The sequence below is a fragment of the Camponotus floridanus genome, unplaced genomic scaffold (assembly GCF_003227725.1).
Source record: "Camponotus floridanus strain SB8 unplaced genomic scaffold, Cflo_v7.5 scaffold53, whole genome shotgun sequence".
Classification (NCBI taxonomy): domain Eukaryota; kingdom Metazoa; phylum Arthropoda; class Insecta; order Hymenoptera; family Formicidae; genus Camponotus; species Camponotus floridanus.
In genome coordinates, this window is record NW_020229692.1 from 615,157 (window position 1) to 633,161 (window position 18,005).

The 18,005-nt window shown below is 33.2% G+C and overlaps 1 protein-coding gene across 13 annotated transcripts in view; it reads left to right on the plus strand.

The window, feature by feature from the left end:
* Positions 1–18,005, plus strand: part of LOC105253961 (disks large 1 tumor suppressor protein) — a 248,261-nt gene that overhangs the window by 109,760 nt on the left and 120,496 nt on the right. For all 13 annotated transcript variants that reach the window (XM_025412584.1, XM_025412587.1, XM_025412585.1 and 10 more), the window contains one exon: positions 17,508–17,543. In XM_025412584.1, coding sequence (XP_025268369.1) covers positions 17,508–17,543 — 36 coding nt within the window. The remainder of the gene's footprint in view (positions 1–17,507; positions 17,544–18,005) is intronic.

Genomic DNA, 18,005 nt, shown 5'->3' on the forward strand with positions numbered 1-18,005 from the left:
TGTGTATGCGTGCATTATGTCCGTACATCGTAATTTTGCCATTATTAACAAACATAATTGTTGCAATGCCACTATTGAAAGTATACCGAACATATGAGAGTCTCTGATGAAACGGAAGTAGTTTGCAATTTAAGCAGTCACAAGTTTCGCGACTTAATGTGCAAAAAATGCTGATTCTTACGGAATTACATTTATAAACTTTCCATCAGTTTTCCAATCCGCGCATTTATGTGAACATTTATGAATGCAAATTCTTAATATTTCGAAAAAGTTACCAAAGATTACTGTTTAAACAAGATTAAAATAGAATACTAATATGAGAAAATGTTTTTTTTTATCTAGAGAATAATATATAAACGATAAATGCTATTAATTTTGTCTTCAATAATAAATATTTTTACTGCTGATAATTGCATTATTAAATTACACATTTATAAATTTTTATAACATGTGTAGTCATATATAAATTATTCAGCTGCAGTAAAATATAATTGAAATACTATTAGAATTGTTTATTTTCATAATTATTCTAATACTACGGACTTTATAAATTCAGAAGAAATCAATATCATACACACACACATTCAAGGGAATAACATTTTCTCTATATCTCTCTCTTTCTCTCTCTTTCTTTCTCTGTTTTTTTTCTTTCTAGCATGTACCAATTCAAGACTATAATTTACTAGTTTGCAACATTTTTCCATCGCAAATACAGATCTACGTTGAGATCCTGATGTGATGTTTGTCCTGTAGGAAATTTTGGACGAGGTAATTTCGGTCTATCAAGTAATACCACTCGATAACGAGCCTTTGTGGTCCTTTATGTATGTAGTTTTGGGCATTCAGCTCAGAAATTCGATCGAGCGCCCACAGCGACTCTCCCTTCGATTTGCATCACGGCTGTCGCATCCGCGTGGATTGTACATACATATAGCGATCGTTACAAACTGCTCGCATCATGAATGCATATACAGATTGTTCCGCCAATATCGTCCGCTTCGATCGGAGTCTCTTTATCGAAAGGCGTTTGATTGCGCGTGCCCAGCGATTAAACTTGAATCGAGTCCGGAAACTCGCGTGAGCGGCCGAGTGGAAGCGAGTTTGCATTAATAAGCGTGTTTGGCAACTTTTAACGGCGGGACTTTCTGCTGCGCGATGCTTGAATAAATGAGCCGTGAGTGATGTGACTCGATTCTTACGCCGACTTCGGCAAACTGCCGAGATAGTCGACGTTTAATGGATCCGAAAGTGCTATCTCGCGAGCGAATATTTGTAAAAAAAATAACATATATTTTTATAAATATATTTGAGAAAAAATACAGGATAAAATTAATAAATAACAAAGATAAAAAAATAAAATAAACAACGTTGCAAGAAATTAATTTAAAGTATAAAAACCATAACACTTTGAATAGCTATGCAATATCCGATGCATCGCTGATCATGTCATTTTTTTCCCCGTGCACGCGGTGTATAACGATTATATAATGTCGTAGCGGAATGAAGCGAACGAGACAGTTGAAACGAGGGGCGGTTTCGATGGGTCTGAAAAAAAAAAGGGAACACAAAGTACTTCCGTTATGCGACACGGCGAGCGGCGCTAATCGAAGGCAAATCGATTCCGTTTTTAATTTTACCCATCGTGAAAATCAATTCGAATCCAATTCCGTATCCGTGCTTGCTAACGACTCGTCCGCCACCATCGCCGCCGCATATGCCCGCTGTTTTTATCGATAATTGTGACGAACGCGAACTCGTCAACCGACGCGGATGCCTCGCGGCGGTGCGCGTAGCGGGACCACACCGGGTTCGAATTTTAATGAAGTTCTCCGCGGTATAGGAAAAAAGGAAATGTACAAAAACACGCCAAGGCGGGCGAAAAAATAATTGGCGTGTCCGCGAATAAAATTGCACACCTACCTCGCTCCGCGTTTAATTGGATTATGAAGATATCGGTAATTTGTGAATTTCGCGATAAAAAAAATATACTTACGAAGAAAAAAAAAATATATATATAGGCATATTTATTTAAATATTTTTAAAAATATTTTTTTAATATCTTTTCGATACGATTAGCATAAATCGCTCAGGGGAGTAAATATCTGCGAAATACAAAAAATGCGACCCCCGGATCATTCGACTACTCACGACCGATGGGATCCGCGACGAAGCGCAAGCACAAAGCTGAAGCAGCACAAGTGATTACACTTGGCGTAACAAGCCGACTAGCTTTTCTTTCTTTTTGCGCAAACGCGTTACAAAGACACGAGCGAAGTAAGCAAAGGCAACGCGAACGCGCCGTCGGCGATATCCACGCACAATTTCGTCGGCCGTTCGCCGACCATACGCGCGCGAATGTTTACAATGTACACAAAGACATGGCGCGTTATATCACCGATACGCGCATACATTCGCACACGGAGTCTCCTCTCTCGCCATTTTCGCTCGTTTACTACGGAATGCAATTTCGTGCCGACGTGGCACATGGCATACAGCGACATAACATCCTGTGCGACAGATTACCACTTTGTTTGCGCTTCCCGGTACTTCGAAACGCAATAAAGATGTCGGGTTCTGGCACAAGCTGATTCTGACAGAAAGAAGGGGATAAAAGAGGATAAAAAGGGATGCAAAACGGCCAATGTAAAAATGCCTTTTGAAGGATTAGATGATACTTCATTTCAATTTATAGTTTATTGTAGTGTGCAGTTTACTGTAGTTTTCTTTTTTAATTTTTTTTAGTAAAAGATTTTTTGTTTCTTGAAATTAGTTTCTTGAATAACTATATCTGTAAATTAAATGTTTCAAAATTAAAATAAAATAAAATATAAAATTTTTATGAAATGCAAAATCCTAAAATGCCAAGTTTATTAAATATATATTTAATAAACTTGTTATAAACGCGGTATTGTAGGATTTCGTATTTTATAAAAATTTTACATTATATTCATATTATCACAAAAATATAATTGAAATATTTAATTTATAGACAGATAGTTATTCAAGTAATTTTATTTTAAAAAATCTTTGACTAAAAAAAACTAAAAAGAAAATTATTAAATGATATAAAATATGCATGTATATGAAAGCAGTGTTAAAATTGATAAAATTATTAAAAATTTATTTTTAATCGTTATTAAAATCAAAATTAATCTAATTTATTAATATCATTTAGTCGCGTGCCAAAGCTTTACCTCTCTTAACGTTAAATACGCGCGCGAACGTAATCGCAATTAATTGCGACTTGTTCGTGCGGGCGATATTATCCAATAATTTATCCGTCGTTGCAAGTGGACTAGCGCGAAGAGAGAAATATGAAAATATAAACTCTCGCAGAGCGTACGTGCACGTGTATCGCGTCGTCGCATAACACGATCGTGCGTGGAAACGCATGCAAATTCCCGGGTTAATTAGAGCTGCATTACCATATGGTTCGATGCGTCGTCATTGTCATCATATGCGATATTACTTGCCAGGAAATGGCTGGTCTCTCGTAACGCACGCCATCGCACACGCGCGTGCATTCGCCTCTAAAAACCCGCGCACGTCAAACGACGTAATGCGGGGGAGTTATTAAAAATAATGCTAATTGTCTCGCGAATATACGGAAATTTCCACCGCCATGCGTATTATGTTATTACCTACATATAGCGTCTATATCAACATTTGTTTGCGTTGAGGATTCTCGTACTGAAAATGTTACCTCTCAAATAATGTGTAATTAAAACTTTGCTAATGCTAGTAATTAGACGCATTCATTTGTAGATATGAAGGACATATCTAATGAAAGATATTCTTTTTGTACCTTTCTTCTTCATAAACCATTCGCACAACGCAATATTTTAAATTAGTTACTCGATATCATGTATTATAGTCATTTATGAGCTAAATGCATAAATTTCCTCTCAATTTACTGATTATATGCAAAAATATGGCTTTCCTTAGAAATGTTTCGCGCGCCAGAAGACTTTTAATTGGATACAGGATTTGCGGTTGAAAAATCAACGATTTTTTCTTCATTTTATCTAGGAAACGTGGCTTTTTATTTTATATTATCAAATGACACATAACGAGCGTAGTGAAGTCTCGTTATTGGATTAAACATCGGAAGTCTGCTCCGTTTTACTCCGCCATTAACGCCGGCCAGCGGCAGCTTTATGGCTTCTCGGGGATCTCATCGTTAAACATTAATTAAGATGGGATCTACTCTTCCTAGCTGATCGATCTTAGTATAGTTACAATTTTTGTTAATCGACCATCCGTTGAATTCGAGACAAACACTTAATTTCTGCAAAGTAGAACGCGACGATTTATCGTTATTAATTTAATTTTAATATCCCGTAATAAAACTGTATAAAATATTAAATAGAAGCACACATAATATTTTTGACAAGTTTAAACCGATTATTATTGAGAATTAAATGACATTTAAAATTTCTTCAAAAATTATCTAAAAGAAAAAATAATTTGAAAGCGTTAGAAGTATTATGAAAAAAATAAAAACATTGTCAAAAGATATTATAATTATTATGCAAGACATTTAGAGGATCATTAAGTTATAGTTCAATGTACGACATTTGTTATTGTACATTTTTAAAAACCCCCACGCTATATCTCAAGTAATTTTATTCAATATTTTTCGTTCATGCATAGTACATGTTTTGTATTACGTATAAAAAATAATTATTCAAGATATTCTCAATATGATATTCGGTCAAGAGAAATGTCATATATACATAACAGGCAATAACAAGTTTTTTAATTATTCAATTAAGTGGAAAAACATCCAGAAAAAGTGCAATAATTCGAAAATGTTTTATCGCACATACGATAATTTTTAATGGTAGTTGGAAAAGGGATCATTTTTTTATTACTCTTTCACTACGGTCGGTTATTGTTCGGATTCGATGAAATTCCGATACAGGGTATGTTTCATCGCACTCTTATTATTACCGCGACCAGCAGAAGTGGAATTATAAATCAACAATGAATACAGGAGGGGAGAACGGGGACGGGATAACAAATATCGAATTTACGATTTTTTTCAATTGCCGTCCTTTGTTATTCTCTTTTTTTTTATTATCATCGTCTGGAACCACCGCGACATCGATAAATTCTTTTACCTTCCCTTCCCTTGCCTTCGCTTCCCAGGATCGTCGATCCGGCCTTCCGGTGACGGACGGCGCAGAAATTGACTGACGACGACGGCGAAACATCGAGACGCGTATCATTTGTTGCGAAAATATTCAACCGTAAATTTTAACGCGATACACGCGCGATTGCAGCAATACGCCGGACACACGCGATTTTTCGTTAGATCGCGATACTTTATTTCGAATATGCCGACAGCGTGAACTGTAGCACGTTTATATGGAATGTATTGAACGGGAATGTATTGAATCCACGACTATAATTTTGACCAGTGATTTCTCTTAAAATCCTAAATTCTAAAAAGCAATAACAGTTGGATTTTTACAATCTTTCTTCTTCATATAACACTTTTTAAGGTAGGATAGAACATTAAATTTTTAATATAATATTTATATGTTTTATATGTTATATGTTTAATTATATATTTATTTTATTTATTTTATATTTATAAATATATCAAATAATTTTTTTATAAATATAAATAAATAAATATATATATATTTTATAAGCACTTTATTCATTATAATTTTATTCTGGGGATTATCTTCTACTTTCTATAGTTTACTGGAATTTTGCAGGAAATATATTATGTAATCCCCTCAATGATATTTCAACACATTTTAACGACAGCTATAACAAACGTTGTGTAGACATTGCCTATGGGCATAGCTATTCTATTTTAATAACCGGACTATATATCACGGTATTAAAAAAATGCGGACTTTGCGAGTAAAAGAAATACTGTCGCGGATTCGTGCTCCCGTGAGTTTACTGGTTTCTCGAAGGGCCAGATTATGGAAATAGCAAAGACAAAGGATCGAGATCGCGTCGTAAAGAATGAAATAACGAAGGCGGCGGGTGCACGGTAAAGGCGGCTACACGCGGAAAGAATTAACGATGTACCTTTAAGCCCCGTCGTGTCTGTAACGGCATTTTTACCTTTCCTTCCCTTCGTAACCGCAGTCTTCCATAATCGTAAAGAAGAATATCAGACATGATCGCAAGTTTCCTGTTCGATATTGAAGTGCGAGCGAACAATGCCCACGTAAAATGCCGTATTTTTATCACTTATCTTGACAGTTAAATAAGACATAAGACATTTTTAAATCGCGATATAATGTTCGCGAATTAAATTTTCATCGTTAGATACCGCAAAAAAATTTTCGATATTATAAAAATTATAGATTGTAATAGTAAGTATAATTAATTGCAACTTTTATTCATAAGCGTGTGTCCGTAGTGTGTTTATAGATGAAATGCTTTTGTGATATTCTTTCCATATGATGATTGGTTTTGTCTCAATTCTTCTGGTTATTTCAAAATATTATGTCTTTTCGACTCTAAAGAAGAAATATATCTATATGTATAGATACCAGACTATTGATATGTCTTTCCAATACCGATTTTTCTCTACTTTTTCTTGTTTCCAACCTTTTCCACAGGAAGCTTCTTATATCCTTTATATATTCTACCTCTCTCTCTCTCTCTCTTTCTTTCTCCTTTTCTCTAATTTAATTATTGTAATGTTACAACATATTAGAGATGGAGAAGAATAATATCTCGCTTTTCCAAATTAGAAAGATTTGAAATATTTCCTTTTCAAAAAATAGATATCTAAAATATTTATTTCTCTCTATCTTACTACTCCTAAAAATTTATATCATGTTTCTATTATGAACAGAAATACAAAAATTATTTTCGTCTTTTTCAGTTTTGAAATTTAAACTCGCTAAATATATACTAATTTCAAGTATGAAATCATCTGTGCGATCGCGTGGGGGCATTTAAAATTTTATATTTTTCAATAAATAGTTACATCAAATTATTGTAGATACCATTTCGTTAAACACATGCCATGACTATGTGATAAATCATAGAATTGAGAGATACCGTACTGTTTTAAAATTTTATTTACAACGGGAATACTCGAAAGTACGTTACAAACAGGTCTCGAATTGCAATATCATGTATATAGCTGCCTGTTAATATTGAAATATATTTCAATAGAATATTTATGATGAAAAATCGTGTATTCAGAAATCTCGATAATTGATTTATTATTATACGTCTTTATTATATGCCTTTTTTTATTATGTGCCTTTTAAAGTGCAAACGAACGATGCCGACGTACAATAAAATGCTATATTTTTATCGCTTATCTTAACAATTAAATAAGACATGAAATTGCAAAAATTAATTATTCGAATATTAAATTTCATATTAAGTTTTGAATTCCTCTTTTTATAGAAAGATTTGTAGTTATATTATATATAACGAATAAGAGTTAAATTTATCGAAGAGAAAGAGGAATTACTAAGAATTATTCGTATTTTATTGCGCAATCTTCGATATCTCTCGGTTATTATTCGAGGTGATTATTAAATCATCTGCGGTTTTTCTCTCCGGCATTCGTGTCCCAGCCAAGTTTGATAATTAAGAAACGACAAGGAGATTGGTAGGACGTTAGGCGGACGAAGTCGTTAATAATTTAAGCCGGTGAGTCGCGACTCGAACAAGCCCCCGCTTCTCGATCTCGAAGAACAATTCGGTATTTGCTCGTCTACGTAACGTCGCGAAGGCGTGGCCGGGGCCACGTCTATTAATTATTGCCAGCTACGCGTGTTCATAATTAAGAGGTAGTATTGCCCGGCAGCCTCGGGGCTCGCCTAAATGGTTTTTCGCAAGAAAGTTTGGCGCCGACGCGCCAGTTTTTCACCTGGATGTTTTGCGTCCATCCGTGTCGGCGTCCTTTCGATCGAACTGTTGTCGCGAGACATCCGCAAGAAGAATCCCTTATAGCAGCGACTTAATATAAGCCGCGCTCTGTCCTTAATTTAATTATGTTTGCGCGCGAGAACAAAGCTGACACAGAGTTGTTGCGCACGATACCATGAAATAATTTCGCGCAATTAGGTAATTTTGACAAAATATTATCGCGTGCAAATTCCTGAACCGTCGAGGAAGTCGAGGTGTGCTCGGGAGTCTTCGCGACATAGAATTTACGAGCCGTCCTCACAATTCCAGCGTGCCTCTATGACGTAATTTTATTTACTACGAGATATCTATGAAATTTAATCAACGTACAGAGCTATTTCATGCTTACAAAAGGTTTTGATGGTTCAAAATACTTGATATAATCAACTCTGCGCCGTGTAAAATATGTCAGGAAAAATTATCGAAAAATTAGAACGGAGTACGCAATAAAATCAACATGGAAACAGATTGATAAATTTAATTAAAGAACGAATAAAGAAGAATTAAAATATAATATAAATATCTAATGTAAATGACATATAATAAATTTTTTATTGCGTATTCCTGATTAAAGATAAATACACCAAAATCGAAAAATTTCTTGAAAAATTTTTTATGCCTCAAAGTATATTGGCCTAAATTTTCGTCACACCGATAAAATTGTGACATTGAGCGATAAGCGGTACTAAAAACATAAGCGGTAAAAGTTTAATCTGGTTTTTTCGAGCTCATATGTCGTTGATCTAATTCCCTTAACCATTAAATCGTTGACTTAGAACTTAAATCGCGTGCTCGTAACTCGGACTTTCTTAGAAAATGCGTATTCTCGTATCTCAAGCAATTTAAACCCCGGGCACCGCAATAAGTGTTGCTCTCCTTTTATTAACAATAAATCATAGCGATTTTTCAAGGATGAAAAGTATATTGTGCGCTTGCAATAAAATGTATTGTGCTATTCATACTCTGCCTTTGCCTATTTACCTTCTCCCGATCTTTTTTACATCAATGTCATCTTCAAATTGTTCATCTATATAAATCTATATAAATGTTTGTTGATATATTTCTTGTTTTTATGCGCCATTAAAAAATTATTCTCTAGTGCATTATTTATTATAATTTATTATATATATAATTTATTATATTTATACTCGGATTTATATTTTATGCCGCATCCTTTGTGCGGCTTTCCAAAAAGAAAGCTTATTTCCGAAATGTGCCTCGCGGCTCTCTTTGATAATTGATATCGTTTCGCTAGTTTCGCTGGTCGCCTCCGAACTAGTCTCGCGATTTCTTAAAGGAAGACTTATCTCCGTAATGAGCCTCGCCAATTGATATTATTTCGATCGCGTCTTTTGTATTTTCGCCGGCATACATTTCACACACATGCTAACATATATACATGCACGCACACACTACATATAACATACGCACATATAACTAATCCTACAATACTAACTATACATGCACGCACACACTACATATAACATACGTACATATATATAACTAATCCTACATAACTTATTACCATAGAGATCAGTTTTGCTAACAAAAAGATAAGTAAGATAAATAAAGATAAATAAAGTTGAATGAAAGTTATGAAGAGATATTCTGCTAATTAGAAAATATGAAATGAGGAATTCTTCTTTTTCTCTCTTTACAAGATGAAATATTTGTCCACAAAATTTTCATCAAACTGCCGAAAGAAATATAAATCTAAATTTTTCATGTATATATTACAGATATACTAGTTATAATTTGTGATTAACGTCAAATTTACATTTCTCTTCAGGTTAACATTCGCAATTTTACCCAGATTGTTGCGTCCCGTAAAAAAAAAAAAAGAAAAAATCGCGCGAAACAAGAGACAGAGACATATTTTACGAATTCTTCTCAAACGGACGAAGGCATACTTTAAAGGTCATACCTCTCTTAGACGCGTAATTTATTTCACGAGAGAAGAATAGTATTCCACTTAAGATCATCCCCTTAAATGCCCAAAGGGTCCCTCGCTCCCAATGTTCGCGTAACTCCTCTTTTTCCTCGCAGCAATACAGCAGCCTTTTATCCGCGGCGTCTCTTTGCCTCCCCTCTCGCTGATATTCCATCCAAGTCGTAAGCCGGATTTACGAGCTCGCCGCGTGTCTCACGAGAGACGAACGCCCTCGTCTCGTCGCGCGACGCTATCCGCTCGCGGGACGTTTTCCCAATCCAGTGCTCAACAAATCATCTTTCCAGCGAAAGCTTCTTCTATTTCCGTGGATTATCGTTGCACGTAAGATAAGCGAAAAAACGCTTCCCAATATACGTCGCTCGTTTATCCATCATAATTTCGCATCGTTCACGTCAATTTATTTAGCGTAAATAAATAACGATCGGATAATTATTGCGTACGTAAGTCAAGCGAGCTATAATTAATCGTTACGAGAATATGAATAATTTCGCGCTTATGTTTGCACGATTAAATTTTATGGCTTCCCATTAACTGTCCCTTCAGTGCACATTATAAAGTTTGTCTAATTAATGTCCTGAAACTTGAAATGTGTTTTGTAAAACGGAGGCCGAGAATCAACGTGAATTTTATGATTAATCTGAAATGCGAGAGAGATAGAAAGCCGTAGAAGGATTACCGAAAGGCGGCATATCCGCACATGACCACATAAAAAGCTGGGTATTTTAATATCCCATGATATATTCCAGCCTCTAATTATATTGCTGGCATCCGTTTCCATTGTCCTTTGCGTACCTTATATTTTCCCGCTTAGTTTTAATTAACCACCTAATGTACCAACGAAATGTTAATTTTCTGTGGCATTAGTTTCCCTTAACCGTTGAATTTGCAACTCGGGTGCGCGCTAAGTACATTACGCGCACATAATTCTGCTTAACTAGTTTATTGCTGTTTTTGCAATTGAACCGAAATGCAGATATTTCTTTCTTAACATTCGTTCAAATTTATTTCAATTAAGACTCGCCTTTTTTCATATTGCTGTTTCTGCGAACGAACCGAAATGCAGATATTTCTTTGATCATTTGTTCAAATTCATTTCAATTAAGTCTCGCCTTTTTTCATATTGCTGTTTTTTGCGATCGAACCGAAATGCAGATATTTTTTTTATTATTCGTTCAAATTTATTTATTTCAATTAAATCTCGCGTTTTTTCAATCTCGGAGCGCATATTTGATGAATCGAAACTTAAAAATCAATCGTACACTCTTATCAATTATAATTGATCGAACAATTTCTTCTATTTTACCTTTAATTTTCGTATAAAAAAACTACGCATCCAATAGCATAGGAAATCGTCGGTCGCAATAATAGAACTTTAAATAAAGATAAAACGTAATGCAAATCAGGGCCACGCGTTTAAGTAAAACGGGCAGGGCCTCGGGAGCTGAAAGTCGATTGGAAACGAGAAAACTTTTTCGCCATTGTTGATGTACGTATTCCACGTCTCGGTCGAAAGTTACGAATGCACGGATTTGCCCGGGGCTCGCGATTAAGTTCGATTCGCCGCGAGAGCATCTGATCCGCCGATCTGTCCGCCGCAAAGAATCATTACGAAGCGCAACCGGCAAACCGCCTTCATTTCATTTGCATGTTCAGGCTCGCCCTTCGATATTAATTGGAAAAGCAATTTTATGCAACGCGACAACATTAAAAAGGATTGTCCGTGTTATTGGAGTGCGCATTTTGGCTCGGTATGCAATTTATCTCGAATAGAAGAGTGCTTTGATTTCCAACGTAAATAAAAGACAATCCGAGATATTTTATGGAATATTTTGCATTTTTTTTATACACGGAGAAAAAATATTATAGTAAAAATATTATAGTAAAAATTACAATATAATTTATGTAATCGTAAAACATACCAACGCATGAAAGATATCACGATATTTTTATTCACGCATATACCTTATATTTTACAAAAATATTGTAGTTATTTAAACAGTTGTTAATAAATAATAAAATATTAACCAAAACAAACGAAGGTAAAATAATAAAACAAATGTATAATTTGGAGAATTTTTATAATAATAAAAATATTCTAATGTTGTTATATTTCAGCTTTACAATAAATGTTATGAAAAGGAGTGTATTTTTTATATAATTTATATTGTAAAATATATATATATATATATTTTTTTTCTCCGTATATAATTACACAAACGCGAGTTAAGTATTTTTTAATTCTTTGCCGAAAACGACTCAAGATGACCGATAATAAAGTGCGCTTAAAGAGGAACTGTCAGTATCCTCGCGATATGCAATCTTCTTGTCGCAGTGCGAAAAGAACGGTACTGCTTTAAAGCGTCGTGAATTAGTTTAATCACTCTTTGTACGCGGATAAATAATGCGTGAAGATAAACGTTAAAGCGTGAGTTTTTAAAGAGGCTGATCGCAGCCACTTCGAAGTTCTTTCTTCTTAGTGCGGCAAAGATAAAACATTTCCAGCTTTACAAGATATTATATTATATTTAATAAGGTATTATATTATACTTATTTACAAGGTATTATATTAGTACTTATAAAATATTGCAATATTTCATTATTTATATAACGCTATGTAATATTTTTGAACACCGTAATTTATGGCAAGAGAAGGAGAGAGAACGGTGTTGAAAAATTCCGTGAAAATCTCACCTATTTCTCAATATTTCACATCTATCGATCCCTCATTGTTGCGAGTACCTACCTATCGCGCCAAGATAAAATTCCAAAGTAATGCAATTAATCTCGCCAACAACAAGCCTCGGCTAGTGTATTTTCGTTACGAAGAAATTTGATATTAAAAAAGCGAATATGCTTACAGGAATGTGTTCGACTGGCCCGATTTCCATAAATTCCCGGGCCGTGTATATCGAATATGCATCGTAACAAACGTTAACTCGGAGTACACAGAGCACGTTTCAACGTTGCCTCCTATATTGCTGTCATAAATCTAACAAGGCGGCCCGACATTAACCACCGACCGCCGCCTATACTTCCGACCACGACACCGATCCGACCTTCATGTCCGATAAAATAGCTGTCTATACACTCCCTCGTATTATTTACGCCGATTTAATGAACCACGTCGAAGCACCGGCGCGAAACGTCCCATTCGCGAGCCATTCGTTCAAAATCGCAGCGATTTTGTAAAGTCAATTCATAAATTTTTTTTCTATTTTGTCACAGTGCAAGTACCAGTTTATCCGTCTTTCGTATTATATTCTTATAATAGAAATAAGGTGAAAAATATTTCCTTCTACCGCACAGGGGAGATATTATATATTTATATTATTTGTTCTATTTATTTAATTATATGTATAATTACAAAAGAAGGGAAATTATATAGGTATTCGTTGCTGTATTTTTTTATGTCGCACATTATATTCTATAAAATAATCATTAACTATTTGCATTTGGAATTATTAGTGCTGTTACATTAATTTCGTAAATCGAAAAATCAATATCTCTATGCGAGCCAGATATTAAGACCATTATCGTTCACATTGGAAAACAGGTGCATTTTTCGACTATTCTTGATAAACATGTTCGCCTTATTCTACAGTTATGCGAATACAGTGTATCAGTAATGGAGATTTTTATGACAATCGATCGAATGTGTTCGCTGCAATAAAAACAACGTACGAGCTCTCACGTGCTGCAAACGTCAGAAATATTGTTCATATTGATTTAATAAAGCACGCCGTTCTCATCACAACAGTGGAAATGGCAACGTTGCGTAAACAATGAGAAGGGAAAATATTCCAGATGAAATTTTCTTTCTTCCAATAGTCTCCCATGATCGAAACTTACAATGCAAAACAGCTACGATCAATTTTTTCCCGTTCACCAAACTAAATTTTTTCTTTAATCAGCGAAATATCATCGCATGCCTGTCATGAGATTCATTAGCATCATATCGTATATTTGACGGGAAAATAACATGTATTTCACTGGTGAAGACGTTTGCCAATCTGTCGTTTTCACGATTCTTCGTTGGCGCGATCGCGCAAGCGAGTGAACTATCGAATTTTGAGAAATAAATCTGGATGTTGCCGAGATTCGTCGTGGATCAGTAGAGTGGAAAATTGGACTTCGTCACCGTGTTTGGTTCACGACAGCATTTCTTGCTTTTAATATTCAATAAACAAGGAATTTGTACTCTGTCACGAGATATTTTCGCGCAATTTCGGTCGCTCGTTTTGCGGTCGGTGAATTTCACAACATCGTAAAACGTAAATTTTTAACGCAAATTTCTAATATTTTGAATTACGTTAATATATCTCATCATATTATATCATACAATAATCATAACGACAAGAAAAAATTATATTTATTATTAATTATTCCATTTATTAAAAAAATAAAAGGTTCTTTTTTAAAAAGACTAATAAACAAGCAAGAAAACCATTTTACACGAGTAAATAATATTTGTATGCTTAAATTTTTGTTTTCTCATTGAATATTATGTGAGATACAATACCTACAGTTGTGTCGACCTATTTATTCATTCCGAGGACAATAATCACGTATAATAACATTGCATCAAATATCTGCTATAATTAAATACCTGCTACAATTAAATACCTGCTATAATTAAATCTTTATTCATTAAATTTTTATTGCTTTTCTTATGCAAAAACAATATATTAGAAAATTGTAATTGAGAATAATTATATGTGTACGTAGAATTTAATTTTTTTTATTATTTTGTTTTAATATATTAAATTAAATTGTTTTGTGCAAGTACAATTGTACATTATAATTGCATATTAATTCCTGTCCGAATGCACCGCTAACACATTCCCGATTAAGTACTATTATGCTTTGATAAAATAGGAAACGCAAAATATTATGCTTTAGATATCATTTCTATCAATATTGATCACCCATTGCACAATTTGTCGATTTATTCGAACCAGTATATATCTTTTGCTAATCTTGCTTGCATTTATGTTATTTCTAATCGCACACATACACACACACTTTGATCTTATGATTAAAGATTAAGAAAGCAGAGAAATGTTTGTCACTAGCGAAATATTATTAACTAGAAGATGCAATAATATTTTATGTTTCTTACGATCATCCTTGAGATATTCATTTTGATATAATTTTACTTTAATTGATATAGTACTCCAGTTATCAGCAAAAATTAATTGATTAAAATTTTTATAGTAATATAATATAATTTAAAATAAAATGTATGTATATACATGTATTATATATATATATATATATATATATATATATAATACATATACATATACACATATATAAGATTTATAATAACATAAAATTAAATAAATTTATTAATTCAATATTATAGTATTTATTATCATATATATAATTTAATTGATTAATAATTTGGCTTTGCATCAATTAAAGTAAAATTTAAGAACAATTTCTCTAAATAAGTTTTAAAATATAGACAAATGAACTATAAGAAATTAGTATAAAATTAAAGCGTTATAAAAATAAATTATTACCATTATGCCTAATTAATAAAATCACTAGTACATTTTTTATGAATTACATTTTTTATAAATTAGGAAATTAGAAATTATTAATATAGAATAAAAATCAATTTGAAAAAATGTTTTCTACCTTTCTTTAGAATTTATATTTTAATTTATTCACGCAAAAAATGAGCATGTATGTTGAAAGAAGATATTAAAAGTTATTCCAATTAATCATTAAATCTATTAAAGTTTATTCGATCTAATTTATTTTAGTTCATTTATCTTAAGACATCGGATAACAATCTATATCTATAATCTTTATAAATCAATATTATTTCAAAATAAAATAAAATTTTGTCACTCACCGCAACAGCGTAATTGATGATATTGATGCTACGTTGATCTCAAAGTTGCTCCTGGTGCTCGATGTTTCCTGTGTTTCCTCCTCTTAGGCTGTCAGGATTCATTACAGTCACTCGCGAATATATTACCGTTCATTACAGTTCATTATTGTCGATTATGTAATAAGAACAGACGCGCGACACTTTGTACGACACTCCCGAATTTGGAACATCGTGATTTTTTGTACACAGCTCAAATTACGACACAACATTCTGCATGACACTATTAAAGTAATTAAGATATAACGAATCATTCGCGGCACTCCCGAAAAACGCGATATCGCGAATTAATATCTTGTTTCGTGTAAAGGTTATACTTCGAGTCAATCACGAATCAGAATATCAACGATAAATTTGAGAGAGGTAATACCTTAACTCTCATCACTCGCGATATTACGATGGTTTCGATACGCTTATATTTCGCGATATTACGATGGTTTCGATACGCTTACATTTCGCTAAATATAGTAAATGTAGCAAATATTCACACGTTCTCAAATAATCCGGCGATATGGAGCAACCTTCCTATTCGAATGTCGCCATAAGACTGACGAGGGAACAAGTTAAGCGCGTCAACAATAACACGCCTCGAGGCTAAATATCTTCGACAACGTACTTATGATAACAGAAACTTGTATTTAGCCTTGACGGCCTATAGTGTTATTGTGACATATTCGTTTAACATATATATATTGAAATATATATTTAATATTTTTTTTGTACACAGCTCAAATTACGACACAACATTCTGCATGACACTATTAAAGTAATTAAGATATAACGAATCATTCGCGGCACTCCCGAAAAACGCGATATCGCGAATTAATATCTTGTTTCGCGTAAAGGTTATACTTCGAGTCAATCACGAATCAGAATATCAACGATAAATTTGAGAGAGGTAATACCTTGACTCTCATCACTCGCGATATTACGATGGTTTCGATACGCTTATATTTCGCGATATTACGATGGTTTCGATACGCTTACATTTCGCTAAATATAGTAAATGTAGCAAATATTCACGTTCTCAAATAATCCGGCGATATGGAGCAACCTTCCTATTCGAATGTCGCCATAAGACTGACGAGGGAATAAGTTAAGCGCGTACGTCAACAATAACACGCCTCGAGGCTAAATATCTTCGACAACGTACTTATGATAACAGAAACTTGTATTTAGCCTTGACGGCCTATAGTGTTATTGTGACATATTCGTTTAACATATATATATTGAAATATATATTTAATATTTTATAATATACATTTTCATGCTGAAAAATTCTGTATTTTGTATGTCAAATTAAATTGGATTTATATATGAGATATTTAATTTAAGATTTATTCTAATTATATTATTATATATAATGAATGCATTTTGTATTATTATATTTTGTTTGTCAAATGAAATAATAGTGCACTAATATTATACATATTACATATTATGTGATACAATAATAATACTATACTAATTAAAATAATATAGGAACGTAATTATGATAATAATATATTGAACATTAGTTTGTGAATCTCCATATATATATATATATATATATATATATATATATATATAATACAAAATGCATTCATAATATATAATAATATAATTAGAATAAATCTTAAATTAAATATATATATATATATATATATATATATATAATTAAATATTTATATGTATATATATATATATCCTTCTTTCTTTCTTTTTTTCTTTTTTTATAATAATATTTCTTAATCGTATTTTCTTTTGTTACAGAGTCACGACAGCTGGCAGGGACACGATAGTGACCAGGTAAGCATTCAAAATTTGAAAAAATGGCTTGCCAAAGTATAATTTGTATTAATACTTATCGGTTTTTCTCTCTCGAAAATCATCTATGCGTTACTTCTTTTTACACATACTATTCCCTATCGACCACGTTTGACTTGCTTCTTTCGGAAAGACATTCTGACTCTATGAGATTCTTTCGCAATTTGCATGTTGATGTGCTAGTCTTGCGCAGAAATGTCACGTTTGTTCGTTCACCTAGCTCCGTGTCTTGCACAAATTTTTCTGGGCTTTATGGTAGAACCAGTAGAATGCAAATGCACACTTTTGTAATATATGTATCCCAATCTGTTCCCGTTCTGATTTTCCTATATGCCTTTATACGACACGTTTGTAATAAATGTGTTCGTTATTATCAAAGTGTTTCTAATATTGAAGCGTAAAACTCGCATTCTTCGATCTATTTTAATATTGAATTAGCAATGT